Below are 25,623 nucleotides of genomic sequence, written 5' to 3'. Positions count from 1 at the left end.
ACCAATTGACCCATCAAGACAACCCGTTTGAGACCTCAGAAGTACACAGTACACATAATACAACACCACCAACTACATACCACCGCCTCGCAATGAGAAGTGTCTGTCAGAGCTAAGACCATAAAAGGTCTACAGCCGCGCAGAGTAGTTCCCCCTGCCACACTGCTGGGTCGGCCATATAGATCCTCCCCCACCAGCCACAGCAAATGCGAGTGATGGTTCATGATTTGAAGTAAATGTATGGTATGAACATAACATGGAGAACATGTGATTCTGAGCTATTAAGATGGACCGTTTGAAGTGTATTGCGTGGATTGTATACAGGGAGGGCGGTAGGGGTTTCGAATCGGAATTGGAATTGGAATCGGAATTGGGGATTAGATGGATTACTTGCATGAGCGTTAGAAGATTGGAAGAGATGGAGCATCAATTATCATTCACAGAGTCTTTGCAGTTGCCGGTTGGGTTTGTGGCCTACATGCCATGCACATCGTATCGTATCGCATCGCCTCCTCACAAGTAAGCAAGAGAAAGAAAAAAAAAAAATGGGCAATTTAAGAAAAAAGAAAAAGAAAAAAAAGCGAAAAAAAAAACGAACAGAAAAAAAAAACACAACACCACAGGCGCAGAACCACAACCAATTCCGCCCCCCGCTCCCCGCCGAGCCTAAAAACTACCTAACCCCCCCCCCCCCAAACCCACCCCACCCCACCCGTCCGCACTACCTCTCCTCCTCCTCCTCCTCCTCCTCCCCCCCCTCCACCCTCTTCACCTCCACCCCCGCCTCCGCCAACCTCACATCCTGCCGCCCGCGCTCCCCCTCCTGCCACCGCACCAGCGCCGCCTGCGCATGCGTCTTGAAGCCGAAGCACCGCGGCGTGTAGCGCTCGTTGCACTTTGGCGGGATCAGCCCCGGGTACACCTGGAAGAGAATGTGCGGGAACGACGCGCCAAAGTAGGCCCCGTCGATGGCCGCGTGCCGCGTCGACTTGGGCGAGTACACGTCTTCGCACCTGGCGCAGTACAGCTTGACTGATTTTTGCTGGGCGATGTCGGACAGCCCTAGCGGGAGCAGGGGGTGCGAGCGGCAGAGGACGCGCGGGCAGCGGCCGAAGTCGCATTTTTTGTATTTTTCGAGCTGCGCGGGTGGGGTGTTAGTGGCGGTGGTACGATGTACGAGGGAGAAGGAGGGGGGGGGAGGGGAGGAATGGGGGAGAGGGGAGAGAGTATACCATTTTAGCCAGCCCGCGCGTAGTGATGATATACCTCGCATGCACGAGGCCATACAGATGCCTTGCCGACTTTTCAATCTGCTCGCGCACCTCGTCCTCGCACTCAAAGTCAAAGACGTCGGTGACGAGGTCGAGCGCGTACTGGTAGTACTGCACCTCCTGCTGCAGCCCCGTGAGGTTGAAGCGGTCCGTGAGGTACTCTTCGTCAATCTCGCAGAAGTACTCGTGCCCGCGCGCCGAGATGAACTGGTCGAAGGACATGGTGGTGGTGGTTAGTTTTTTTTTTTTTTTTTGGTCTTTCTTTTGGGAGGGGGAGAGGGGTGGGATGGAGGAGGAAGGATGGTGGGGGAGAAGGGAAGGGAAGGGGGGAAGGGATGGGGAAGGGGGGTACCCAGTCGCGCCAGTAATTATTGTAGTCGCTGTCGGTCTCGGAGTTGTAGTCTTCCACTACGGGGAGGTTAGCCATTTGCTCTCTCTCTCTCTCTCTCTCCTTCTCTCTCTCCCTCTTCTCTGCCCGCATCTGAAGCAAAGGGGAGGGGGCCTTACTGGCTAGTCGGTTGTGGATGGTTGGTGCTAGCTGTGTGCTGTAGGTGGGTTTTTTTGATATCGAAGATAGAAGATAGATAGGTGTCTGGTCTGGGCCGCCTTATCCTATTGCAGACAAGTACACTACCTGCCAGCAGTCAGTCACTCGCTCCTGTACCTACAGCAGCAGGCAATTCTATAGAGCAGCCTAGCGAACCTATCGGAGTCGACTCGGGCAATTCTTTCTCTTTGAGCAGATCGAAGCCGGGTGACGATGGATGCGGGTGTTGATGTTGGCCTGGCTACACACACGCACACACACACGGGGTTTGGGGGGCTGCGGGAGAGCTGTGAGTGCCCGCGTTGGCCGATGCGGAGGGGAGGAGGAGAGGCGGGGGGGGGGCGGGGGGGGAAGGGTTGGTGGGTTGTGGGTGCGGGTTGCGTGTATTGTATTAGTATGGGTCTGTGGCTGGAGAGTCAAGGGTGGCTGGTTGGCGGGTGCGAGGGCAACTTTATCCGCAGAGCCGCATTTGCATTTGCCTTGCTGATAACGGCAGCCAGATGCTCCTCGACACAACCTAGGTACATAAACCTGACAAGTTGTTTCTCGACTCACTGCACTCGCTGCAAGTTGAAGAAGGAAGGATACAGCATCGCATAGCATAGAGGACCCCCATCAGTGTCTCTCCCAGCTATGTGTCAGAGACGGGCTGGAGCTGGGCTATGGCTACAGATGTCTACACTCACCAACTACATGTAACTACAGAGCTCCCGGCCGGCCCCTGCTTTGATTTTTTCTCCTTGCTGTGCCGCAGAGAAGAGAGATGACTCGACTCACGCCTACAAAGCCACTGACAGTAGCACTGCATAGACATTGACATATAGACGCAGACGCAGACACAGACACAGGCCCAACACCTACAGCTACAGCTACAGCTACATGAGCTACAATCACCACTCACCCAAAAAGCACTCCAACCTGCACAAAAAGCACACAATGGCCTCCCCCTCCCCTTCCACCTCTACCCCCACCCCCACCCCCACCCCCACAGTCCCAGCCCCCACCCCCACCACCACCGCCACAGACCCCAAAATCTGCTTCATATCCGGCCCCCTCCTCGCCGACACCGCCTACCTCACCACGCACTACACGCCGCACCTCCTCCGCGCCCTCTCCGCCAACCACCACTTCCTCCTCGGGCCCTCCCGCGGCATCGACACCCTCGCACTGCACTACCTTCTCTCGCAGTCCTGCGCCCCCTCCCGCATCACCCTCTACCTGCCCCCCACGGACGTTGCGCGCTACGCCTGGTTCGCCGAGCAGGGCGGCAAGATTGTGGTGTCGAGTGCGAACCATGATAGCCGCGATGAGTCAATGACGAGGGCGAGCCATTATGATGTGCTGCGCTATAGAACGCAGGAGGAGTGTAGGGCGCTGTTTGGCGTGCGGTATAAAGAGAGGGTTAGTGGGACGCAGAAGAACGAGATTAGGAGGAAGAGCGGGGTGGGGTTGGTGTGGAGGGAGGTTGTTGGGGAAATGGTGGAGGCTGCGGAGGCTGCGGAGGGTGTGAGAATGGGGGAGGATGCGCGGAGGAGGAGGGGGCTGGAGAGGAAGGTGAAGGGGGCGAGGGTGTTGAGGGAGAGGTTGGAGAAGGGGGAGGTGCTGGAGAGGAATCGGGTGGAGAAGGCGGAGAAGTTGGAAGCTTGGGAAAGGGAGTTGGAGGGGTTGAAGTGAGGATGTGGTGGTATAGATCCGTAGAGTTTGTAGAATATGTAATATAGCGTATATAGCGTATATAGGTTTTCGGATATGTAGTGTATATAGATTCCAAAGACTTAATGCGCCTTTCCACTCCAGATCTATCAACCCTCAGCTTGGACCATAGGAATGACCATTGACTACACGTAATGTTAGCCAAAATTCCCTAAAGCCGTTCTTAAAGTGCAATTGCTCACTTAGTATCGGAGAATATACATAACCACCAAGATCGATCACCAGAAGATAGAGACCAGACATTTATACAGGAGGTAATCAGAATCAGAAGAGAGATAATTCTATCAGGAAGGTCGGAGGGAATCTCCTTAAATTCTCCACTAGCCTCCCTCGGCGTCATGTTGTTATCATGTCTTTGCCACAACATCCTCAACCTCTATTGTACACCTAACTATAACTACCAACGGTTTCTTACAAATTGTCTGTCCTTCCAGATATGTCTACCCTGAACAAAGCGCGAACTCCCGTACGTGAGACATAGACTATCACTCGTCGCTACCAACTGAACGCAACGCAGGGGTTGTTACTGTTGTGGTAACGGGTAGCCACCCGTACCTACATCTAGTAGCAAGTAATGTGCAGCGGTGGGTAATAAGTCATCGGACGACCTAGCCACAATTTGCCTGCAAACGCGTATTTTGGTGGCGTTCCGTCTGATGACTTATTACCCACCGCTGTACATGTACTTAGTAGAGACGTAGCCGCCGCATATGCCAGTCCTCTGCGACGTCGAATATCCCAGTTTTTAGAAACCTGGTAATGGCTTTTCTTTGTCGTTTTCAGTGAAGTTTTGAGAAGCTAAAGTCTAGTCGCAATTTCGGTTTTAGCATCCATCTCGAGTCTTCACAAGTTTTGCGATTACTAGATATCGACTCCACGCATATAAACCCTCTCCCCGCCCCACAATTCCATTCTCGAGTCTTCAGGATACTTTGGTTGCCCCACCATCCAATCCCAAGCCCCTACACTTCCAAGCCTTCCAAGCCTAGCTTACTAACACCCCACCCTGTCCACCCCACCCATGCTCCACCAACCAGCCTAATAACGCCTCTGATAATACCCACATCCACCTATTCTAACATCCCTTTGTGGTGTAGTTGGTATCACACCGGACTGTAATAGCTGCAATCATCCGTTGGTCACCAGTTCGACTCTGGTCGGAGGGATAACTTCTTTTTGTCATTTTGGCACACAACTCCCCCCAGTCTGCTTCACACCCGGTTAAGATAAGAGTTGGATGTGGAGGTCCCTTTTTTCGCGAGGTCGTGGGGGCGGGGGTTAGGCGAGTCATGGCGCGTCACTCGTGCCAGCCATACGTTCTGACATGTGGAATGATGATGATTTCTAGACTGCTAACTGAGTTAAGCTAAGCTAAATACATAATGCAAATTTATCAATGACCCGAACGCCGTTTTCTGTCTTTTATGGCTATAATACAAATACAAAAGCCCCCAATACATCGTTCTTGCGGGTACCTTAGATCTTTTTCCGAATGTTCTTTACCTTCCTCTTCTTGAAGACGATACCATCACTGACATTCTCCGCCGCCTCCTCCTTCTTGACCTCCGCCGCCGCCGCGGGCGCTTCTTCGGCTTCGGCCTTGATATGCACACCCTCAGCTTCATTCTCTTCCTTTTTAATCCGCGGCGCTTCATCCTCCTCCTTCATTTTCACCGTTTCTTCACTCTTGACAACCGCCTCCAGCGCACCACCCTCCCCCTCCCCTTCCTTCTTAACCTCCATAGCCACCGCTTTACCCTTCCCCTTAAACACCATCGGCCGAAACCCGCCCACCCGCTCACCGCTCTTCGGCGGATACGTCTTCGTCTGTATCTTGAACCCGCGCATCGCGCGCTCATCCTCATCCATAGCGTTCCACTTGCGCTCCTTCTCCTCCTCCTCAAACTTCCGCTTCAGCTCGCCCTGCAGCTTCTCCTTCTCGCTCACCTCCCCCTTCCCCTTCTCCGGCGCCTCCACGACATTAGCCACCGTCCAATCCCCCACCATCGCCAGCTCGCGCCGCGCCTCGTCCGGCAGCGCGACACCGAGTGACTCTAGCTCCTTGAGGTGGCGCTTCCGCTCCTCTTCGGTCGCTGCTCTTGCCGGCGGTTTGTAGGTCGGTGCTGGCAGTCCCGCCGCAGATGCAGAGGAAGAGGAGGAGCCGGGGGAGACGAGGGCGTTGAGGCGGGCGACTTCGCGCTTCGCGGCGGTGGCGGCGTTGGCTTCTTTTTCGGTTGTGCGGTGGAGGTCGCGCAGGAAGCGCTTTAGCGCGCCTTGGTGCTTGGGGGACGCGTCGTGGTTCTTCTTGCTGACGGGGGTGTCGACGACGAATGTTTTGCAGTGCTTGCAGTAGTATTTTGGCTGTGTGTTGGCTGGGGGTTAGTGGTGGAGCTAGGAGAGGAGAGGAGAGGAGAGGAGGGGAGGGGAAGAGGGACGTACGGTGGATTTCCAGTATTCGGACATTGTGGGCGGTTGTGGGGGGTTTCTGTGGTGGAGATGTCGTGGGGTGGTGGTGCGTGGTTTGGCTGTGAAGCTGTGATGGAGATCTCAGCTCAAGCGTTGGCTGGTCTGTGCAACGGGCACTTACCCGGCGTGCACTCAACCCGCCAATCCGCCCCGCCCCCGCAGTTCAGCTCGATCATCCTATCGATACCGTCTCTCCTGCACACAATTACATCTCAACACCCCACAACTACAACCACAACCACTACCATCCCACCAGCTTCAAGATGTTCAAGAAAGGGTAATACCGTCCCCCTCTCCCCCTCTCCATCCTACCCCCCTCCCCATCCCCCCATCTCCCCACAGAACCCAACTAACACAACCCCCCCCTCCCTCCCAGCTTCACCGGCACCCAAAAGACCAAACTCAAATCCTCCGTCCAACGCGCCCTCCGCACCAAAATCACCGACCAATTCCCGCTCCTCACACCCCACATCGACGAGCTAATCCCCAAAAAGTCGCAACTGGACCTCATCAAAGCGCCCGACCGCATCTCCCTCTACGCCCTCGGCACCGACATCCTCTTCTTCCAGCACCACGACGACGCGCTCTTCCCGCACCTGCGCGTCGTGCACCGCTTCCCGCAGTGCTTCCCCACGCTCCAAATCGACCGCGGCGCGATCCGCTTCGTGTTGAGCGGGGCGCAGTTGATGTGTCCGGGGCTGACGTCGCCGGGGGCCAGGCTGCCGGAGAGGGAGCGGGAGGTCAAGGCGGGGACAGTGGTGGCGATTGGCGCCGAGGGGAAAGGGGAGGCGTGTATGGTGGGCTTGCTGAAGATGGATACGGAGGCGATTAAGAGTGTGAATAAGGGCGTGGGCGTGGAGACGGTGCATTATTTGGGCGATGGGCTGTGGAGGTTGGATGTTGACTAGACTGGCTGGTTTCGGGGGGAGAGCGCGGGGTGCGGGATGCGGGATGCGGGATGCGGGGTTCTTTTTTTTTTTTTTCTTTTTCCGGGGGTTTTCTTTTTGTTTTGTTTGTTAAAGGCAAGGGCGGGTGATAGATCTAGGCCCCGCGTTTAATACCATGAGATTTTTTTAGTTGCTGCTACTCTATAGTCTTCTTTCTTCTTCTTGTCGTTCTTCCGGCTCCTGTTCTTCTGTGAAGCAACCCCGTAATCCCGTAACCCCGTAACCCCCGTAATTCCGGCATCCCGATCATTACCACCCCACCGATCATTACCACCCAACCCAACCCGACCAACCCAACCCAACCACTTCCATCCAACCACTACACCCCACCAACCAGCAACCTCCCCACAACACAGCCACCACACCGAACTACCCCGTCTCACAACACAAGGCACCGCACCGCACCACAACGCACTGGCCAATGACCGGCCCATGCTCCACAGACTACCTATAACGTCCACTCTATTACACTGCACCCCCAATTGGCACCTCCCCAGTCTGAATCCAACCCCGCCGACGTCACTGCGGCTGCGGCCGGAAAGTTAATCTTCATCCCATCCCTTAGTTTCACATCTACCCCCCCCCCCCTCTGCGCTGCGCGCCGTAGCTCTAACGGCTCCGCACCGCACCCCCGACAAGCAGGGAGCAGGGAAGAAAAGGAAGAAAAGGAAGAAAGAAAGGAAGAAAGGAAGAAAAAAAACAGAACCATGCAAAACGACGTATCTACATACACCCCCGAGCCCTAGGCCTCCCCGCGCCTACCAAGTAAGTCTACAACAGACAATACGGACAACAAGACAGACATGTGCAACAGGAACACGTATTTACATAGAACAACTCAGCCGTCCCATACTAAACACTCTACACGAAACAGTGTACAATTAAACAAAGTAATCAATCAACCAAACCCTACACGGAACAGCAACAACACAGACAGACAGCAAAGCAACAAACAGTACAAGTAGTAGTATAAGTAGCAGCAGTAGCAGTAGTAGTAGTCTCAATCATAGTATCAATAATAAAGCTTAAACCCCCCCCCCCCCCCCGTTTAAACGCATGCGGAAGAAAGAAGAAACCAGCAGAAATATATAATTCAAAGTACAAACACTCCCATCCCATCCGTCCCATCCGTCCCATCCTACCCGTTCCAAGTCCCATACCCCATTAAGTAGACGCACGTAAAAGACTAAGACTAATTTTTAAAAAGAAACAGTATAAGAAAAAAAGAAGAAAAAAGCCGAACTATAAAACACAAGACTAGGCCGACTAGACGCAAAGTAATAGCAGAACACAAAACAGAGGCCCCGAAAGCGGATGAACACAAAAAGCAGACCGCAGCCCGATACAAACAAACAAGAAAAGGCCGGAAAGGAAAAGAAGAACAGTTGAAAATAAGGTCAATAACTAAAATACGGCCCAACCAGCCAAAGAAAAAAGAAAAAGAAAAAGAAGCAGCAAATCTACGAATACCTACCTTGCCCCCCATTTTGCGCAGGCCCCGCACCCCGTCCTTTAAACCCCCTACTCCCATCCGGGCCCCGTGGCGTCCTTATAACGCCAGCCTGCATTGACCCAGGCGCCCTAACATTCTTTTCCGACGCCGGCGCCGGTGCCGGGGGTACCTGTGGCTTATCGTACACGAAGCGGCCCTCTCCCGCAGCTGCCCCATAGATCCCCGGATTTTGGGTCTGCCGTGGTTGGAACTGTGAAATATAGTCGTAGCCACCATTGACATTTCCATTGCCATAGTTGCCATTGCCGTTTCCATAGTTGTTGCCATTGCCGTAGTGGCCATTGTTGCCATTATTGTAGTAGTCGTACTCAACCGCACCTGTGCCGTACCATTGTTGGCTCTGCTGCTGCGCGGGTACCACCGGCTCCCTCGAGAAATCGTCCCAGTCGAGGCCGCCCTCGCTCAGATACACGCCGCCCTCCGGATCACGATCGACCACGATCTCCTGGCTATCCCTTGCTGTCAACTGGCTCTCCAGCAGCTTCCCATCAACCTTCTGCAAATACCGTCTTCCACCTACAGGCACTACCGGCGTATTCGTAAACTCTCCGCCATTTAGCGAGAAACCCGTAATCGCACCGTTATTACGCGGCGGCGATGACCGTCTACTCGGCGTACGACTCCGCGATACCGGCGTCGTACCTCGGCTGTTGTTTGTGCTATGCTTCCCGCTGCCGTTGGGCGTCTGAGATGGGGACTTTGACTTTGGCGTTGTGTTTGCGTCGGGGGAACGTTTTCTCTGCTTCTGCTGCTGTTTGGGTGTGCTGTTGTTGCTGTTGTTGCTGCTGTTGGTGTTGGCAGGCGTGGAGGGGGAAGAGGAGGAGGAGGCAGCCTTGCCCATAATACGCTCCCGGGCTTCCTGGTACCGTCGCTCCTTCTCCTTGCGCTCTCGTTCTCGGCGCGACTTGTCTGTTTCCTCCGAGGTTACGACCGGCGCGGGGACCTCGGGGGTGTCGGGTGTGCGCTTGAGAATCTTTAGCTCGGGTCGGTATGTGGTTCGCGGCTGGCCGTTGAAAGTATAAAGCTCAGAATCTGGGCGGAGGATGCGTGGTGAGAAGGCGGGTGCGGCCGGATTGGGCCGAGTATTTGTGCTGGATTGGCGGGGGGCCCAGTCTTCTTCCCATGAGGTGGGGACGCGGGTCGACATGTCTGGTTGTGAATGTGTGGTGGTGGGTCCTAGAGAGAAAAGATTGTTCGCTGTAGCAAATGATGGTAGTAGTGGTGGTGGTGGTGGTTGTATATTTGAGTAGTAGACCAGGTGGTGGTAGTGGTGGTGGTTGTAGTATATTACCACCGATGATGATGTTGGTGGATCCGAGTGCTGCTGTGGGGTGGTGGTGGTGGAGGTGGTGGTGGGGTAGCTAAGTATTTATCCCAGCCCTTAACTCTTAACTTGTCAGTGGAGGCGGCGCCTTGTACGTCCACCCTGCTGCCACAACAGGAAGCAGGAATCTATCCCAGACCAAGCACCTTCTTCGAGCCTGCCTGTCACACAATCTCGATCAATCAATCAGAGGACCAGGCCTGAGTGCGTAAGGGGTGACGAGATTGACGATTGGCGGAAATTGGAGGGGGAGTGGAGTGTGAGGGGATGGGGGATGGGGGGATGGGAGAGGAGGGGAGCAGTGCAGTGCAGAGCAAGATGAGAGGAGAGGAGAACTGGAGAAGGTGTCGTTACGGTTGTGCGTGTTCGTTCTGTTGTTGGTGCGAACTAACTGGCTTAGTTAATAAATTTTTTTAATTTCAAGGGACCAAGTTACAAGTTACAACCACCACTGCAACCACCACAGTCAACAACAACAACAGCATCATCCCGCCGCGACAGGCCCCGAATGAGTGGACTGTGAGTAAATAAAAACCGACTCGCATGTACATTTCCCCCGATCAAGTCCTGCTACCCGGGCTGCGGGGGCGGTGGTTGGTTCGTGGCCAGTTGGGCGTTTTCAATTGGGTCGGTCTGGTAACCTACTCCCCACGCGAGCAGAGGAGTATCATGTAGGGACTCGCAGAGAAGATTACCGAGCGGGTGGGTGAGTGAGTGGAAGAGTGGCTTTAGAAAACCCAATCCCTCCGTGTGTTTCTCCAATCCACAAAAGCCATAGGAACAATTATGATGTAGTCACTCTCCTCCGCTACGTACATGTAGTTCAGTCATTACCACCAAAAGTACCAGATGTTACTAGGAACACAATGTACCTCTCACCGGAACCCCTCCCCTTTGCCGATCATGGTTCATCACTCACAGTGCAGTGCGCACCATCATCCCTCCCTCAGCGGAAAATCTCCCTTCCCTTTCCCCGCCGCCGGAAGACATACCGACAGTAGTAAAGAAAAGAAAAACTTCCCGATTCCTGCTTCCTGCTTCCTCCGCCTCCCCTACGTGGTCCTGACAAGCGCCACCCCCTCCTTGCACTTTACGTAGGGCCGAGAAAAAAAAACTAAAACTACACAAGCCACAGATCATGAAACGCGAGGCTGAGATTTTTGCGAGCGTCCCCTTTGTGTAACCCTCCTGCAGCACGTAGGTACTCTACCGAACGTGCGCAGTTCTCAAGCAGGATCGCGGGCTAGAAGGAGGAAATGCGTAGCCGTTTCGATAGCTGTTAACGCCAGCAGAGTTGTTCGCGACGTGGTGGGTAGTGAAGGGTAGCGGTGGCGTCATATAATCTCACTCGCTAAAATAGTGGTGCGCCTTGAAGATTGTGGGGGAGGCGCGGGGGGGGGGGGGGGGGGGAAGGTAGGGATAATGATAGGTGGTGCGGCGCCTTGGGGCGAGGGTGAAGCTTCCTCATAGGGTGGTATGTTGTAAGATGGTTTTTATGCCTACTTATTCTGCTATGTCGGTGGTGGGTTGCCTACCTACCTAAGGTCCTACCTACCTACATGTACCTACCTTACAGTGGGTTCCTACAAGCACTGCTATACTACCAGCTTTACGCTCTAGATTGATACCTATTCACTCACGGTTCAAGGCGTATTAACGCAATAATAATCACCAGGCTCTACGAGTTCTCAACTGCCCATTGCAACATCCAGCTGAAAAACGCACCACGTGATGATGAATAACAGCGTCGCAATATAGCATACCTTGCAAGTAAGTAGTTTACTGAGGATTCTAACCAATCACATACTACTTGCATAACGATCATTGCCGCGGCCGGCGACCCACCTACTGACCACCTACCTTCCTGCTACCCTCCACCCATCCGTTCGTCCATCCATCCCATCCTAATCTAAAACAAAAGTGCAGCACGCATGATTTCAATCTCGGCTCGCAGCACTTTGGCTCCGTACGTACGTGCTGTATCATGAGAAGCTAGCTCCTCATTGCTCCCGCCGCCTCATCCTCCTCATCCACCTCCACCTCCCCCACCCTCACCCCCCTAGTAGGGGCCACAAACGGCATATGACGTTTGATCCGAGCTTCCATGCACCTTACCTCCCCCGTACGTCTGCGCTTTTACGGCACTTACTAACACCCAGTGTACCCACCGCTCAGGACCCTAGCTTCTAGAACACCGCATATCATATTCATGCATACCCGTTATCGTGGTCCTGTATATAGAACTTCTAAAATTCTTCAGCGACGTGTTCCATGCATATCCCATCCCCCCCCCCCCCCCTCCTGTGCTGCTGGCACCACTATCACCGTTCTCGTTTCCTCATGTCCATCATCGAGCCTCCAGCTCACCAAGGATCACGATTCTCGACTCACATACCTCACGGCGAGATGAGCTCAACAGCCCCCCAATGCTGGCTACAGAGTTATGGCGCGTTGGGAGAGTGCTTCCGATCGATAGTGGGGCGAACGGCGGCGAGATGAGCTCAACAGTCTCTTTCTAAGCTACACGTTACAATTATGGGGCTCTACACAGTGGGGGGGGGGGGGGGGGGGAGCACTCCCGATGATGAGGCAGACGGAGGAGGATATACCTGCCCAACATGCGTACCGTACGCATACCAACCCACCATTACGTTCATTCCAACGTATATGCCCAGACGCTCCCGTACAGCCGACCGCACTCGCAGATGCGGTATTTTGGCCGACGCTCATATATGTTTATTCACTGAGCTACTACTACGCTGCGTTGGGTTGAGTTGGGTTGGGTTGACTTGAGCTGAAGATACCTTGGGTAGATCACTTTGGCTAAAGCAGAAAAAAGAAAAACTGATGATCGCCGCGGGGATGTTCAGCTCGGTTGGGGTATGATCCTGGGTGGTAGAGCATCGTGAGTAACGAGTGTGGTTAGGGTGTGTTCGTGAGGGAACGTCTTCTAGGAGCACTGTGCTACGTGTGCTCATTTTCAAGCTCGAATCATGAATCGACCGAGCACTCAAGTTTGCTTTTCGAAAGAGATTGCAATGGGATCATGATATCACAAGGTAAATGTGCGAAGAAACAACGAGGTAATTAAACTATTATACCTACATGTACGTATAAGTACGATTGATCTACCTACAAACCACTTTCCGGCTCCGTGTTCGAGAATGAGGCCGTGCTAAATGATGGCCGTCCGTATACTGGAAATGGAAATAGTACCCATTTGTTGAGCGACAATGCGATACGGTGGTGTATATCACTTCCTGTGGCCGGTCGGGACGCCTAACATTGAGGTCAATTAGAGAGTTTTGTTAGATGAGAGTTAGGTTAGAAAGATGATCAGATTAGTACATAGATAAGAATCGCTTCACGTTCTACAATAATAGCTTTGGGATTGGGAGTGATGGTTACAGTGGTATCTACGGATATGGAAGTCACCTTCAAGTTCTACAATGGTGATTTATGGTTTCGGGATTGGTCTTTTTTTGATCTTGATTTTATTTTTAGCTATATATAAAAATGGAGGTTTCTATCTAGTATTCTTCGTGCTCGTCATCCGTAGCTACAACCAGGAGAGGAGCCGAAAGGGCAGGCAGGAGCGGAGGAGGGGGGTGGGACGAGGAAGGGACGAAGAGGGAGAGGGAGTAAAAGAGTAGAACTGAAGGGCCAAAAGAGGGCCTGGGGGAGAGCCAAAAATTAAAAACAGGCCAAAAGCCAAACTAAGAACCAAAAAATTCCCACAGAGACGAGCCAAAAAAAGAGAGCCAAATCCCAAAAGAAGCCGAAACCAAAAAGCCAAACAAGCCAAACAAGGAGCCAAAGAAACCCCAAAGTTTTTTTTCTTCATCCCCTCGCAACAGCCAGGAATATAAAGAAAAAAAGAAGGTACAAAAGTACCCCGAAAAAAAGGGCCACCCAGGGGACCACCTTGTTTTCCAGCAACCATATACCTATTTCAATACCATTATAAGCACCGACTAATTGGAACCCCAACCCATCCCTCCCTGTAGGAGGAGGAAAAGATGAAGGATCCCAACTAGCAAGGCTAGGCAGGGGATGGTGCTGTGCTGTGGAGAGAAAAGAAGGGAGGGGGGGGGCAGAAGAGGCCTTATAAAGGATTCCGGTATCTTCTTTGACCGCTGCCAAGCTCCATTGAATGGGATGGCCAAGCATCGTAAACGGGGAGACGGGGGATAAATTTCGCTAGCAAGGTGCGCGCTCTGCTTCTGAGGCGGACGCAGACGCGGCATTTATCTGCCTGCTTCTTCGCCTGCTTCTTACTCGTGGCGCACCGCAACATTGGTTCTCCTAGCTCCAGCTGAAGCTCTATCCATGGCGCGCGGAATGAACTTGCAGTTGTCAACACTTACGTACATGAACTTCTTATCTTCCTGACTATTTGTGTTCTATCCTATCACATCTACAGACTACATGTAGCTTGCCGATGATAGGATGAGATACAGCATCGCCGCTCGCCCAACTTTTGTCAGTAGGTAGACAGTCAGGAAGCCTCAGTTAGCGCGAGTGATAGCTCATGAGTATCGTGAACAGTTATTTAAAGTGCATGTAATCATCTGACTCTTTTATCATATTCGCCAAGAGAACGAATGAAAGAGAGGATGTGTAGAGCCGTATCTACACATTGACCTTAACCATTGGGTTGGACTTACGTCCAAGCAGAGCCATGGGTGATAAGCTCCTCCCATTCGTGGAGCTCTAGAGCTGCTGTTCAGGTTAGCTTGTATGGTTCGCAAACGCAACCAGACAGCACAATGAAACCGTTCCTGAAGCGAAAGTAGGGCTAGGGTTACTTATAGGAGATTGACTTGATTTCCTCCTGGCACTGAACGTGAGCGAATGGGCACCCACGCTGGGTGAGAAACTCCCCTAACCCTGGAAAAGGCCGCTATCTACTGGACCGCTTGAAAACCACCCACAAGATCATGGTAACATGTCAAATCGTAATCCCAGTTCACTAACTGTCTGCTGGTTCGATATATAGGCAAGGCTACATTTATTACAGAACCGAAATATGCACTCCACATGCACACCTATCCGCTATTCACATTTCTACTCCATGTATCTACATGTATGTACTTCGATTTTTGCCCTTTACCATTCATAGCTATCAACGCCCATGCCCATTAAAGCTTCTGGTGAATATATGGATAATTCATTATTTGGAATATCAATTATGAGAAGATTTCTCTGGCGACAATACATGTACATACATAGCGTTTATCTACCGGAATATATCAAGGCCACTTCACATAAAAGAATCATCTGGCCCTAGATAGCTGAAGATACCTAAGCTTTCTCTTGCCTATTACACTTTATCTTAGTGTATATACTTCCACATCTAACATTGTCGTGATCAAGCATCTAGATGCATCTAGATCTATTTCTAATGCTTCTAGAAGCCAAAAACCGGAGTTTCTTTTGTTCTAAATATGGATTCCAGTACATGGCGTACATATATGTATCACCGACACCCCCTGGGCAAGATCCAAATTAATAGAGAAAACATATCCCACTTTACGGGGTTGGAGCTATATTACGACGTACCATTCTGGTTTTCAAGAGAACTCTACCTCCACAGCAAGCAGTTGGCAATGCGGGCATAAAGGCGTTGTGTTTGGATTACAATGAAGCGTTTTCAAGATGAACTATCATTATCGACTCGACCATTGTTTCAAACCCGGCGGTTCTTGCTGCGGCTGAATCTTGAATGATATATTATCTCGAGTACTTATGTATTTAAAGGAATCCGAGGGGGGAATCGGAATGGCATGGTTTCTTCACGTTTGTTATAGCATATTTTATTTACTTAATTAACGCACACTCATTCTTTCCTCGATTCACTCATTTTATTTCTTTCCTTTCCGGATTACGCACATTAATTATTTCCTGCTACATATAATTCCAAACCAACCCACTCCAAGCGTTTTATATTTCCTCCCAACACTCATTTCATCTCTATCCCACCTTACAAACACCAATCCTAATTCCCCCCACCAACCAACCAACTCAACCACCACCACCACTATGGGTTGCATGACCTCCAAAGAATCCGCCCCCCGCGCCCACCACGAAAAAATAACCTACCCCGTCTGCCAAAGCTGCCACGAGAGTCCCGTCCGCGACGTACGCATCCTCTGCCAACGTTGTAAATACGCAAAGGCCACAAACAAGCAGATCAAGCCCCGCTCATTTTGTCCCTCCTGCAACGCTGAAACTCAATATCCCGGCGAGATCTGTGGTGCCTGTAAGTTGGGTTTTTTTTTTCTTCCCCGAAGCCAAATTGGAAGTGGTTGCTGATATTATCTGTGTAGGTTCTATAAGAAATTCGGACAAGAGTGCTTCATCTAGATTACCACCAAATCTTTTGGCCACCACTGGGAAAGCAGGTAGTAGGGCTGCATCGTCGAGGAGGCCACATGGTCTCACGATCAAGACATATCAGCGGTCAGGCGGGCCTACAGCACAAAGAATACCACAAAGCATTCCTTCCAAAACCGAGCGGTCAGGTGGAGCTGGGTCGACGTCAAGGGTACCGAAAAGTGCTCCGGCTAAGAGTACCAGACAGTCGGGCGGGTCTGCAGAATCGAGCATGTCGCACAGGCTTCCGATTAAGAGTGAACGAGCTGAAGGGAATGGGTCTTCGGGGATTTTGCAAGGGTTTTCGAGTAGAACTGGACCGTCGAGTGGGTTTGAAGGGTCAAGGCTATCACAGAGGCTTCCCATTAGGATGTCGGATGAGAGGGCGCATTTGAGGGTATTTTAGGTCGTGAGGATGAAGAAGGGTGTACCTAGGCAGCAATAAAAGATAGTAGTTTAAGTCGCGATTTCCGGGCTCTGGGTAAGCTTGCCAAGCATCTCAAAAGGGCGTTTGCTATATCAAGTAACAAAGAAAGAGTATGGCGTAGAGCAGAGTTGTTTCATGAGCACATGATTAGGGCTGGAATGTGAAGCTAAAAAGTCTACCGAAGCGACCGAATAAAGTCGAAGATTAAACATTATTATGATTGACTCGGTAGATGTTGCAATATAATAGGGTAGCTAAGTGGTTGATCTACCCAATCTCTTCCTGAATGTTAAGCCAAGGATCCCTCAGCAGCAGTTGAGCGGTCCTGCGCTCGTTGGGATCTAATCTCATCATCGATCGAACTAAGCGTGTAAACCCCACCACATCCGTCTTAGAGAGACTAGGATTCCATCTACTGAGCGACTTCTCCAATGGGAAAGGGTGCATAGCTAGGTTTTTGACATGTATTAGGTCACCTGTAACGGGTCAGTTCACTCCCCGGTAAACTGTGAGATATATTGGGGGGTAAGTAGGACATTGACGGGGATATACTAACCAAAGCAATCAAAGTACTTATATGAGTATTTCCCTTGACCGATTAGTTCGAGAGGAAAAGTTCCAAAGCATTGAATCATTTGGCCCAGATGATCCTCTTCAGGTGTTATTCCTTTTTCTTTGTTTTCTTTCCCCCAAAACATGACTCTACCTTGTAGAAGTTCGAAGATCTTTTAGAGATAAAGATAAATTAGTGAGGGGAGTAGATAATTTTTTGGCGAGGCTCTTACAATGCACCCAAAATTCCAGATATCAGCACTGTGGCCCCATGGAGCTCCGATAATAACTTCTGGAGCTCGGAAGAATGGGGCTTGTATCATTTCAGGGAGTGTCTTGTCTACATACTGGGCTGGTAGGACTATCTTCAGCTAATTTTCAGGAAACCAGCACACAAAATGGACAGGTAACAACTTACACATGCCTAAGCCAGCAAATTTGAACTTGAAAAGATTTGGTCGAGGAAGGAGTGGTATTGGAAGCTTTTCTGAGGCAACTGCATATCCTGGTAGATCGCCGTATTCATCGCCGTAATATCTTGGTGGGTTCATTTCTAGAAATTTGCGAATAAAGTATTCAAAGTCTTCGACGCTGACTGAAACTAGAATGTTCCGGGCTTGGATATCTGCAAAGTTTATTAGTACTCTGAATCTTGTGATTGATTCGGGCTTCACGTACCAGTGTGTGTGATGTCACAAGATCTATGCAGATAATCCAGTCCCGATAGCAGTTGTCTTGTCATCTCCTTGACTATTACCAAAGGGATTATCCTATTCTCAGTGCGTGCTGTAAATTCAAGGAGATTTTGATGCATTGGCTCCATCACCAGGCAACTGTGTATCCCATGTGGTCCTGGATGTGCAAAGATGGCAAACAAGTTGAGATTTCCACCACGCCCTGGACTCTTAGAATCACTATCTCTGATGTATTTAAGTGTTTCCAACCTTCTTGATTCACCAATCCCGTCCGAGTTTGTAGCAGTGAATATTTTCAAGGCAACATGGCGATCAATCCTAGATTTATTAGCAGTGTTTTCAATCTAGAGGTCTTCAGGAAGATATAAACCCTCACTTTTCATCTAGAGCAAGCCATACTGTTGAATTTGGACCGTACCCCAGCTTACGGACAACTTTGTATCTTTTCTGGAATAAGTCTCCAAGAATTGTTGGGTGGTATCCTCCTTTGCAATATCTTTGAATCTTTTCCTCCGGGAAGGGTATAGGAACTTGGACATCTGGGGTTGGTGTCGGCTCAGGAAGGACCGTTGAGGCTCCCACGCTAGACCGTCTACTTCGAATCGAAGAGGCCCTGCCTTTAAACCAGTTTGTGATCTTCATCATCTCCACGAAATACCAGGGATCTATAGGGCAGCCTCTGTTTTTGGTCTTTTGTGAAGTTGCTGACCAATTGCTTGATGAAGGTGTTTTAGAGTCATGACAATTTGGCTGAGGCCCCGCCTCGCACTGAGAGGGATGTGCAAACATAGGAGAAGTGCCGACTAGCGTAGTTGTCCTCGCAATTAAGTAAAGAATGGGCAATTGCGCAATGCGCACGGTGTACGTATCAGAAAAAAAATCAAAAAAAGCTTGCGCTATGCAGTAAACGAGAGAAACCTGTGACCCTTTTGGTGTTTTTATTATTAGCAGAGTCCAAAGCGCTTGTTCCAGTTGCATAGAATGAATGCGGTAATCACCTCCTATCACTCGATGCTCTTAACAGAGACCCGTGAGAAAGAGTTTTCCGCTCGCTGAAGATCTCGGTGAAAGAATCCTAGTGAGTACCGAATATTCCACCACGAGTTTTCCAATAACGTTGGAGCGTTATTCCACCATCAAGAATCTTGTAGGATTGTTGCACACGCACCGTTCATGTCAAATGAATCCTCATGGATTGATGTCGGCGGTATACGAGTTTATGAATAGCATGGGTATTTGTGAGCCCCGGGAAAAAGGAGAAATAAGCCGCGAATGGGTGAAACGTGAACATATTGTTTGGAGAAGACATTGCCCAATTATTCAGATTGCAGAGCTCCAGTAAATAAATTTGGGGTTAGCTTTGGCCAATCGGGTACCCGAGCCATCCCTGCAAGATTGGCCAGGGGTGTTCCAGAACAAGCCTAGGGGTACAAAACCTTGGACGTCACCAGAGGCGTCCTATGGTGGGCGCGACCGCAGATGATAGCCTCACGTAATTATGGCTTCTCATGATCCAGAAGATAGCTCGACTTTTCAGCTCTCAGACGAAGGCGAACCATTACTCCCACTAGTAAGAGAGACAAAAAATTTCGCTATACACGAAGACGAAGATTCATCCACGAACGATACCCATGAAACGGACACTCATGAAAATGAAGTGGTCTTGACTAAAAGACAATCATGGAGTCTTTATCTATCTCACTTCTTATCTACTTGGAATGCGAGGGGATACGAGTTTGCTGCGGTAAAAATCCACCCTCCCACTCTCTAGTAATTTTGGCTAACAGAGTTCAGATTATCTTCACGGCATCTGCATATCCTGAGACACTCATGGCTTCTTCGATTAGGTTTTACAATTCGTTTCACTTGGGGATAATTCCAAAGTCTAACACTCGCGGCTTAGAGGTATCATTACAACTATCGCAACCCTAGCGTTATCCGCCTCGGTAGGTCGATGGTGCGATACACACCCTTCTCGACTACAAACTTTGCGCATAACCATATTCTTACAACGTACATGTGTCGTACTTGCATGTCTTGGATGGTTTTTCATTGTCGGGGAAGAATTTTTGGGTGGCGGACTATTTTCGGTTATGCCCGTACCTGCATCCCGTAAAGGAGGCCAAGCTGGAATTCTCGATGGAAATTGGCTGGCAAAAGCCGCAATTATGGCCGTGGTGATGACCTTGGGAATTGGGGAACGGCTTAGTGCTGTAGGAAATATGATTGTGATGGAAAGGGATTGGGTATGTTTCTCCTTCAACGCCCACTCTTATTACTCGCTAACCATGGTGCTGGATCAGGTCCCGAGGTTGGCTACTGGTACCTCAAAGCCGTCACTTCCAGAATTGAATGCCGTAATGCGACGGATAGATCTTATCTGCAAACTTCTGTCGCCGATATTTATGTCCGCGATCGTGCTTTGGACATCTAGTATGCGAGTTACTATCCTAATTACTGCCGGTATAAACTTTTTGTCGATGGGCATAGAGTGGTTTGCTGCTAGGCGTGTATGGAGAGAGTGTGAAAGACTTCAAGCGCCAAAAGCTCTCGATGCCGAGCAAACGGGAGATGGAAGCGGCAATATGTTCAAACTGGAGAGATGGAGACAAAGCCTAAATATATTCTTCAGGAGCGAGATATGGATTCGTGAGAACCTCCTCCTTTAAAACCCCCCTGTCCTGTTTAGACAAGAGAGGAATTTTGACCCTTTTTTGTCTATAGCATCATTATCGCTCGGCCTTCTTTACGTTTCTGTCCTATCATTCTCAGCCTCGATGATCACGTACCTTCTCAATGCCGGCTTTACACTATCAGTCATAACCATAGCTAGAACTGGAAGCACCCTTCTTGAGGTGTCTTCAACCGTAGTGATGCCATGGAGTGTCAAATTCATGGAGAAAGCTGCCGCATGGAGAGCAAGGAGGGGAGATGGAACAACACAGTCGGCAGCCGGTGAAGCAGCGGCAGTGGAGAGAACCGGGCTTTGGGGATTGTGGTGGATGGTTATAAACTTGGTATTATAGTCCTTTCCCAAAGCGTCATCTCAAAAGCCATATTAACCACTGATCTTTCATAAGATTCCGGTAACAGTAGTTCTTTTCTACATCCCGGTGGATTCAGATGACCGTCCAAGCTCCCTTCTCATGAGCTCGCTCTTCATGTTTCTTGCATTTTCCCGCCTTGGACTATGGACTTATGACCTTGTTTCGCAAACTCTCGTTCAAACACGCATACCCGCGACAAATATAGGGGAGTTTTCGGGCGTAGAGATGGGTTTTATTAATACTTTTGAGTTGATCCAATGGGTCCTTATTGCCATATGGAGCTCACCAGAACAATTTAAGTACGTGGCAGCTGCGGGAAACGCGTGTGTTGTGATCAGCGCAATAGCGTACACAGCATGGATGTGGACATGCCGTGGGCATTTGGTGCACTGGGAAAAAGTAAAGGAATGCACCGGCTGCAAGTAAAAGGTTCATATGTAGAACTTGTATCACCAGACTCGATAGGATAATTTCTGTAATTTAAACGAATATCATGAAGAAACAGCGGAGATAAACTAAAAACGTGAAAATGAAACTCGCTATGTCCTAAAATCATGCATGACTAAGCATGCAGGCTTTCTAACAACTCTAAGCAGCTTCATTTTGACAGGATAAACAATGCCGTAAATGATATAATTTCCTAATAGCAACGTGGAATAAAATTTCTGGTTATAAAGTGCAGCCTATATGTATGTGGATATGCAGGCTTTATCTGCCTATATGTGTTCGTGTGAAACATCAGTGAACTTACAGGCGTGATTTTAGTTTTGATGAGCGTCGTAACATGTACATACAAACCCAGGGGTATAGCAGCATGGCCTAGTCGGTGCGTTCGTCTTTCATGGGATATCCAACTTCAGTTATTGCAGCATCAAGTGCCCCTCTGTGTCCTCCTGTGCTCGTCGGGATAGACATGTCTCTTCAGATGAACCTTTATAACAAGTGCACCTTGACCTCACCATTGCCGAGCCGCCATCGAATCCCCAATAAGCCGAACCGGGGGTTACCTAGGCTTTAATCTTATGTGTTATTGTCTTTGTCAAAAGTCGCCCACTTACCAGGAATTGATGTTTGTGTTAATTATCTTGTCATACAGAGCTCGCTGAAAACTTCGAAACTATGCTCATCACGTAAATGTCTTCGCACTTTTTCAGAATCCGGCCAGGAATGTCCTATAGATTGCTGCCCTCCAAAACGTGCGGCGATTCTTCGAGAACATGCAAGGATAAAAGAATGTCCAATTTCCGGCGATATTCTTCTTTCCTTGCCAGTACTTGCTTACCAGCAAAAGAACCAGAAAATGCAAGTGACGGGAACAGGGATTATTTGTATGAGAACGGCGCCACTCCATACAAACTATCCTTGCCCTGAGCAACCGCATTTTCTGGTTCTTTTGCTGGTAAGCAAGTAGAGCATGCAGAAAAAAACATGATTAGACGAGGTTATGCTAATTGCGGGACCCTGCGTTTGTATTTATCGCTACCACGACGGGGCCGAAATCCTAGCGCCGGCAGGATCTCAGAGCCGCAGAGCCTCAGCCCTGTGGTTTCGGACAGGACCGTGAACCGGAAAACAACCGGCCAGCTCCTCTCGGAGAAGGTTACGTACGACATGTCCTCGAAAATTAACATCAAAAAAGGGGCAACCACATTTTGCTGCCCCGTCCTCCAAATTCAGCTTTTCCCAGGGCAGCAGTTGACAGCGAAAATTGATTGTCCGAAACCTCCATGGCGTGGTGATGATCCGGTCGATCTCTGAGTGCCTCGGTGATATATGATTGGCCAGATATGACATGTCCCCTGTGCGTGCCGGGGTTGTTGGAAGAGTTCGAATGAGGGGAATTTTGTTTCTTTTGAGTTCCCTGCCGAAGGGTTTTTCAAGGTGTGTGGTGCCTGGCGGGCGGCTATTTTTAGCAGGGGCCCAGAACGAGCAAACTCCGCCTCTGCTGTCGAACCACGAGCAAACGTTGGGTGTCGAACAAACGAACCGTGTGTCATAATTTTTTCTGCCTCTTCCTTCTCGTGATCGTTCTGCACTGCAGGATACCAAGAGACGAAGCTGTGTGCCGATAAACATACATTCTCCCGAGTCCACGCGATAGCTTCGGAAAATAAATATACGTTGAATCGAAGGAATCAGAGGTAGCTGGAGAGACGTGCATCAAATTGCCCCTCCTCACAAAAGGTGCGTTGTGTTCCCTTATTCCGAGCCCTCTCCCCGCACTTGAGCATCGGGCTCTCTGTGAACAGCTTTCGTTAGTCCACTAGCTATGAGCTTACCCCAGAGTCCATTAGATAGCCGTGCCGTAAAAGGAGTTGCTAATCCAGAGGAGGTTAATCCAGACAAGTGGTAAGGCTGGCAGTTGGCATCTATCTCGGTCACCAGATCTGTGCAACACCCCGAGCTACGAGTTCATAATCGATATAAAGCCGCAACCTCCCCTCCCTATCAATCTGCAAATATATATTCCCAAAACTCAACCATGGCATCCACAGAACCCCAGAATGATAGCACCATCGAGTACATAGCGCCCACCATCGAGATTTCCGAGCCAAAAGTTACCGTCGAGGTAGTACTCGGCCGAGGCAGAAATGAGTCGACAGGCACTAAGATCCTTTCCGTGGCATGGGATGTGACCACTGTAGATACTACAGGCTTGAACGGCGAATGGGTCATTGAGTGGGATAACATGTATGCCAGCGACGGCGAGGATCTCCGATCCGCTAAGAGTGAAAAGGGCACCTACTTTGCGCTTCAACGAGGGACCAACACCCCAGGTGGAGGAACTCCCATTCACGAAATTCCAGAGCCTGTTTACCAGCCCGCGCCGGACTACACCAACGGAGCACCTTTATCAACAGCAAAATTAATCGCGTTTGAAAATGGATTAGATGATTTTGAGGAAACAGAGGATTTAGTTGGGTTCTTCTCATCCAGGCCGATCGTTCAAGCGCCTACCCAGATCATCCCAGATCCAGAGTCCAAGAGAGCTACGGTACATTTCTTGCTCACCGGTAATGCGCTGATCCCTGACGCTATTCATATACTATTCGTCCCCACGTGGGGCACTCCTCTTACTTTGGCAACTGTCCCCACTCCATCGCGAACCGATTACCAGAGCGGCGGTAAGAGAAATCTTCATACCGCATGGGCTGAAGCAAGAATGGATGATCTTGCTACACTTGAAGAAATAGCTCGAGAGCTCGAATTAGAAGGTGCGCGTGGGGTTGGTACTGGAAACCTCAAGGTTGGTGTCGAAGGTGGGGGTATGGATGAAGAGGCAGTCAGACGAGAAGGGTGGATGGTTGGTGAGGAGATGATCTGGGTACGGGAGACGTTCCTGAACAAGCATATCGCCGAGGAAGAACCCGGCCCGTCCAACGACACTGGACTCGGACTCAACATCAACACGAACTCTGGATCAAAAGCGCCGCTTAAGCTCTCAACCACTGTCTCTCCAGGCGGCACTGTTTACAAAAGCGCGTCTTCCGCAAATCACCTCCGAACGACAGTCATCGCCCAGGAGGAGGAGGAAGATCTTTTTGCACTTCCGCTTTCCCCGCGTAGTCCTGAGATGTCCGTAAGCCCGTTTAGCATGTTTCGTGGAGAGGCAGTGGGGAAACAGCCGACGTCCAGACTGAATCAGGTTGTGTCTATTGATACGAGTCTGTCTCCATCGGTATCTGTAGGTGGCTCCAAAGACAACACGCCGACGGGACTGAATTCAATCACACCGACGATGGGAAGGTTGAAAATTGGTGGGTATGAGCCCTTGACCACCAATAGATAGGGTTGGAGTTGGAAAGGAATAGTCGGTTCCTAGAAGGGTATTTTATGTGGCGGCCTTGGTGAACATTCAGAAGGACTGGCTAGGTTCCTTGAAGGACATATTGGAGGATATTGGAGGAAGCAACGAGGAGGAGGAAAAACCTGCATTTTTATCTAGGCTGGTTGCTTTGAAAGGATTTGAAACCCTGATCTAGTTATTTTAGCTTCTCTACTCGTGTTTTTTTTTGCTGTTCCCTGATTGAGTTTTTTCATACCATACCATGCATATGCAGTTGGCAAGAATAGGCACGAAAGGCTGGGGTGGCGGTTGGTGTATTTCTCTTCCTTTTTTTCATTTTCTAAATACCATAACTCATTTAGCACCTGTTTTTCTGTACTTTTTACTGCGCATATCTGGAATTAAAAGGTGAAAAAAACGACGAAAAAAAAGAAGAAAATCTCGATGTTGTTCCCCTCCGCTCTGTAGTTATACGATATTTGCCATGTGAGGTTTTCATAATTGCCGGGGTGCCGAGATGCTTGTGAATCAGAATCAGGTGTGGGCGCTTCTGGTGATTCATGCGTTAAATGCGAATGGTTGACCCAGAATCGTTAGCGGGAGTTTTGCAGGTGGGCGAATCACCCAAAATCACTCGACTTTTCGCTCTCGATCCCGGGCGAAGCATGGTTTTGAGCATACTCAAATTAGAAGTGCCCCTCCGCACGCAGATAAATAATCGTCGAAAAATCCTTCCAGAAGACTCCACGCGCCCAGTGGGAATAACCGAACCAAAAGGGCGTGAGTAATGATCTTGGTAAGGTCAATCAAATATACTCTATTCGATCACATACATAGCCAAAATCTTCAGTAGTGTGACACTTATGGTTGGGTTGGATTAGAAATCATAAAATCAAATCAAATCAGCTTTCGAAGGCTATAGGAACAGTTATCGCCATATAATGAATTTAACCCTAACC

At 50.0% G+C, this 25,623-nt stretch overlaps 10 protein-coding genes across 10 annotated transcripts; 6 read left to right on the top strand and 4 right to left on the bottom strand.

Moving 5' to 3' along the window:
- Positions 1–721: 721 nt before the first annotated feature.
- On the bottom strand, positions 722–2,421 carry LAJ45_07274 (uncharacterized protein; the record flags this gene model as incomplete). Its single annotated transcript, XM_046116832.1, has 7 exons — positions 722–1,138; positions 1,233–1,478; positions 1,624–1,679; positions 1,779–1,809; positions 1,901–1,905; positions 1,975–2,059; positions 2,374–2,421. The coding sequence occupies 7 exons, from the start codon at positions 2,419–2,421 to the stop codon at positions 722–724; spliced, it is 888 nt and encodes a 295-aa protein (XP_045969867.1).
- A 333-nt stretch (positions 2,422–2,754) lies between these two features.
- On the top strand, positions 2,755–3,492 carry LAJ45_07273 (uncharacterized protein; the record flags this gene model as incomplete). Its single annotated transcript, XM_046116831.1, has 1 exon — positions 2,755–3,492. One exon carries the CDS (start codon positions 2,755–2,757, stop codon positions 3,490–3,492), a length of 738 nt encoding a protein of 245 aa, XP_045969866.1.
- Positions 3,493–5,007: 1,515 nt separating this feature from the next.
- Positions 5,008–5,994, bottom strand: LAJ45_07272 (uncharacterized protein; the record flags this gene model as incomplete). Its single annotated transcript, XM_046116830.1, has 2 exons — positions 5,008–5,892; positions 5,971–5,994. 2 exons carry the CDS (start codon positions 5,992–5,994, stop codon positions 5,008–5,010), a joined length of 909 nt encoding a protein of 302 aa, XP_045969865.1.
- Positions 5,995–6,260: 266 nt separating this feature from the next.
- Positions 6,261–6,905, top strand: LAJ45_07271 (uncharacterized protein; the record flags this gene model as incomplete). The annotated part of the gene is made up of 2 exons (XM_046116829.1): positions 6,261–6,274; positions 6,374–6,905. The coding sequence occupies 2 exons, from the start codon at positions 6,261–6,263 to the stop codon at positions 6,903–6,905; spliced, it is 546 nt and encodes a 181-aa protein (XP_045969864.1).
- A 1,499-nt stretch (positions 6,906–8,404) lies between these two features.
- Positions 8,405–9,604, bottom strand: LAJ45_07270 (uncharacterized protein; the record flags this gene model as incomplete). Its single annotated transcript, XM_046116828.1, has 1 exon — positions 8,405–9,604. The coding sequence occupies one exon, from the start codon at positions 9,602–9,604 to the stop codon at positions 8,405–8,407; it is 1,200 nt and encodes a 399-aa protein (XP_045969863.1).
- A 6,219-nt stretch (positions 9,605–15,823) lies between these two features.
- LAJ45_07269 (uncharacterized protein) lies at positions 15,824–16,562 on the top strand (the record flags this gene model as incomplete). The annotated part of the gene is made up of 2 exons (XM_046116827.1): positions 15,824–16,043; positions 16,111–16,562. The coding sequence occupies 2 exons, from the start codon at positions 15,824–15,826 to the stop codon at positions 16,560–16,562; spliced, it is 672 nt and encodes a 223-aa protein (XP_045969862.1).
- A 288-nt stretch (positions 16,563–16,850) lies between these two features.
- On the bottom strand, positions 16,851–18,475 carry LAJ45_07268 (uncharacterized protein; the record flags this gene model as incomplete). The annotated part of the gene is made up of 6 exons (XM_046116826.1): positions 16,851–17,059; positions 17,140–17,308; positions 17,369–17,487; positions 17,554–17,760; positions 17,814–18,148; positions 18,207–18,475. The coding sequence occupies 6 exons, from the start codon at positions 18,473–18,475 to the stop codon at positions 16,851–16,853; spliced, it is 1,308 nt and encodes a 435-aa protein (XP_045969861.1).
- An 853-nt stretch (positions 18,476–19,328) lies between these two features.
- LAJ45_07267 (uncharacterized protein) lies at positions 19,329–21,303 on the top strand (the record flags this gene model as incomplete). The annotated part of the gene is made up of 6 exons (XM_046116825.1): positions 19,329–19,574; positions 19,625–19,677; positions 19,734–20,076; positions 20,134–20,479; positions 20,555–20,847; positions 20,911–21,303. The coding sequence occupies 6 exons, from the start codon at positions 19,329–19,331 to the stop codon at positions 21,301–21,303; spliced, it is 1,674 nt and encodes a 557-aa protein (XP_045969860.1).
- A 1,002-nt stretch (positions 21,304–22,305) lies between these two features.
- Positions 22,306–23,230, top strand: LAJ45_07266 (uncharacterized protein; the record flags this gene model as incomplete). Its single annotated transcript, XM_046116824.1, has 3 exons — positions 22,306–22,623; positions 23,010–23,061; positions 23,220–23,230. 3 exons carry the CDS (start codon positions 22,306–22,308, stop codon positions 23,228–23,230), a joined length of 381 nt encoding a protein of 126 aa, XP_045969859.1.
- Positions 23,231–23,359: 129 nt separating this feature from the next.
- On the top strand, positions 23,360–24,667 carry LAJ45_07265 (uncharacterized protein; the record flags this gene model as incomplete). The annotated part of the gene is made up of 1 exon (XM_046116823.1): positions 23,360–24,667. The coding sequence occupies one exon, from the start codon at positions 23,360–23,362 to the stop codon at positions 24,665–24,667; it is 1,308 nt and encodes a 435-aa protein (XP_045969858.1).
- Between the last annotated feature and the right edge of the window lie 956 nt (positions 24,668–25,623).

This window comes from Morchella importuna (assembly GCF_003444635.1).
Source record: "Morchella importuna strain M04M26 chromosome Unknown Morimp01GS023, whole genome shotgun sequence".
In the NCBI taxonomy this organism is placed as follows: domain Eukaryota; kingdom Fungi; phylum Ascomycota; class Pezizomycetes; order Pezizales; family Morchellaceae; genus Morchella; species Morchella importuna.
Note: the sequence above shows the minus strand (reverse complement) of the source record. Positions and strands in the feature narration are given on the sequence as shown.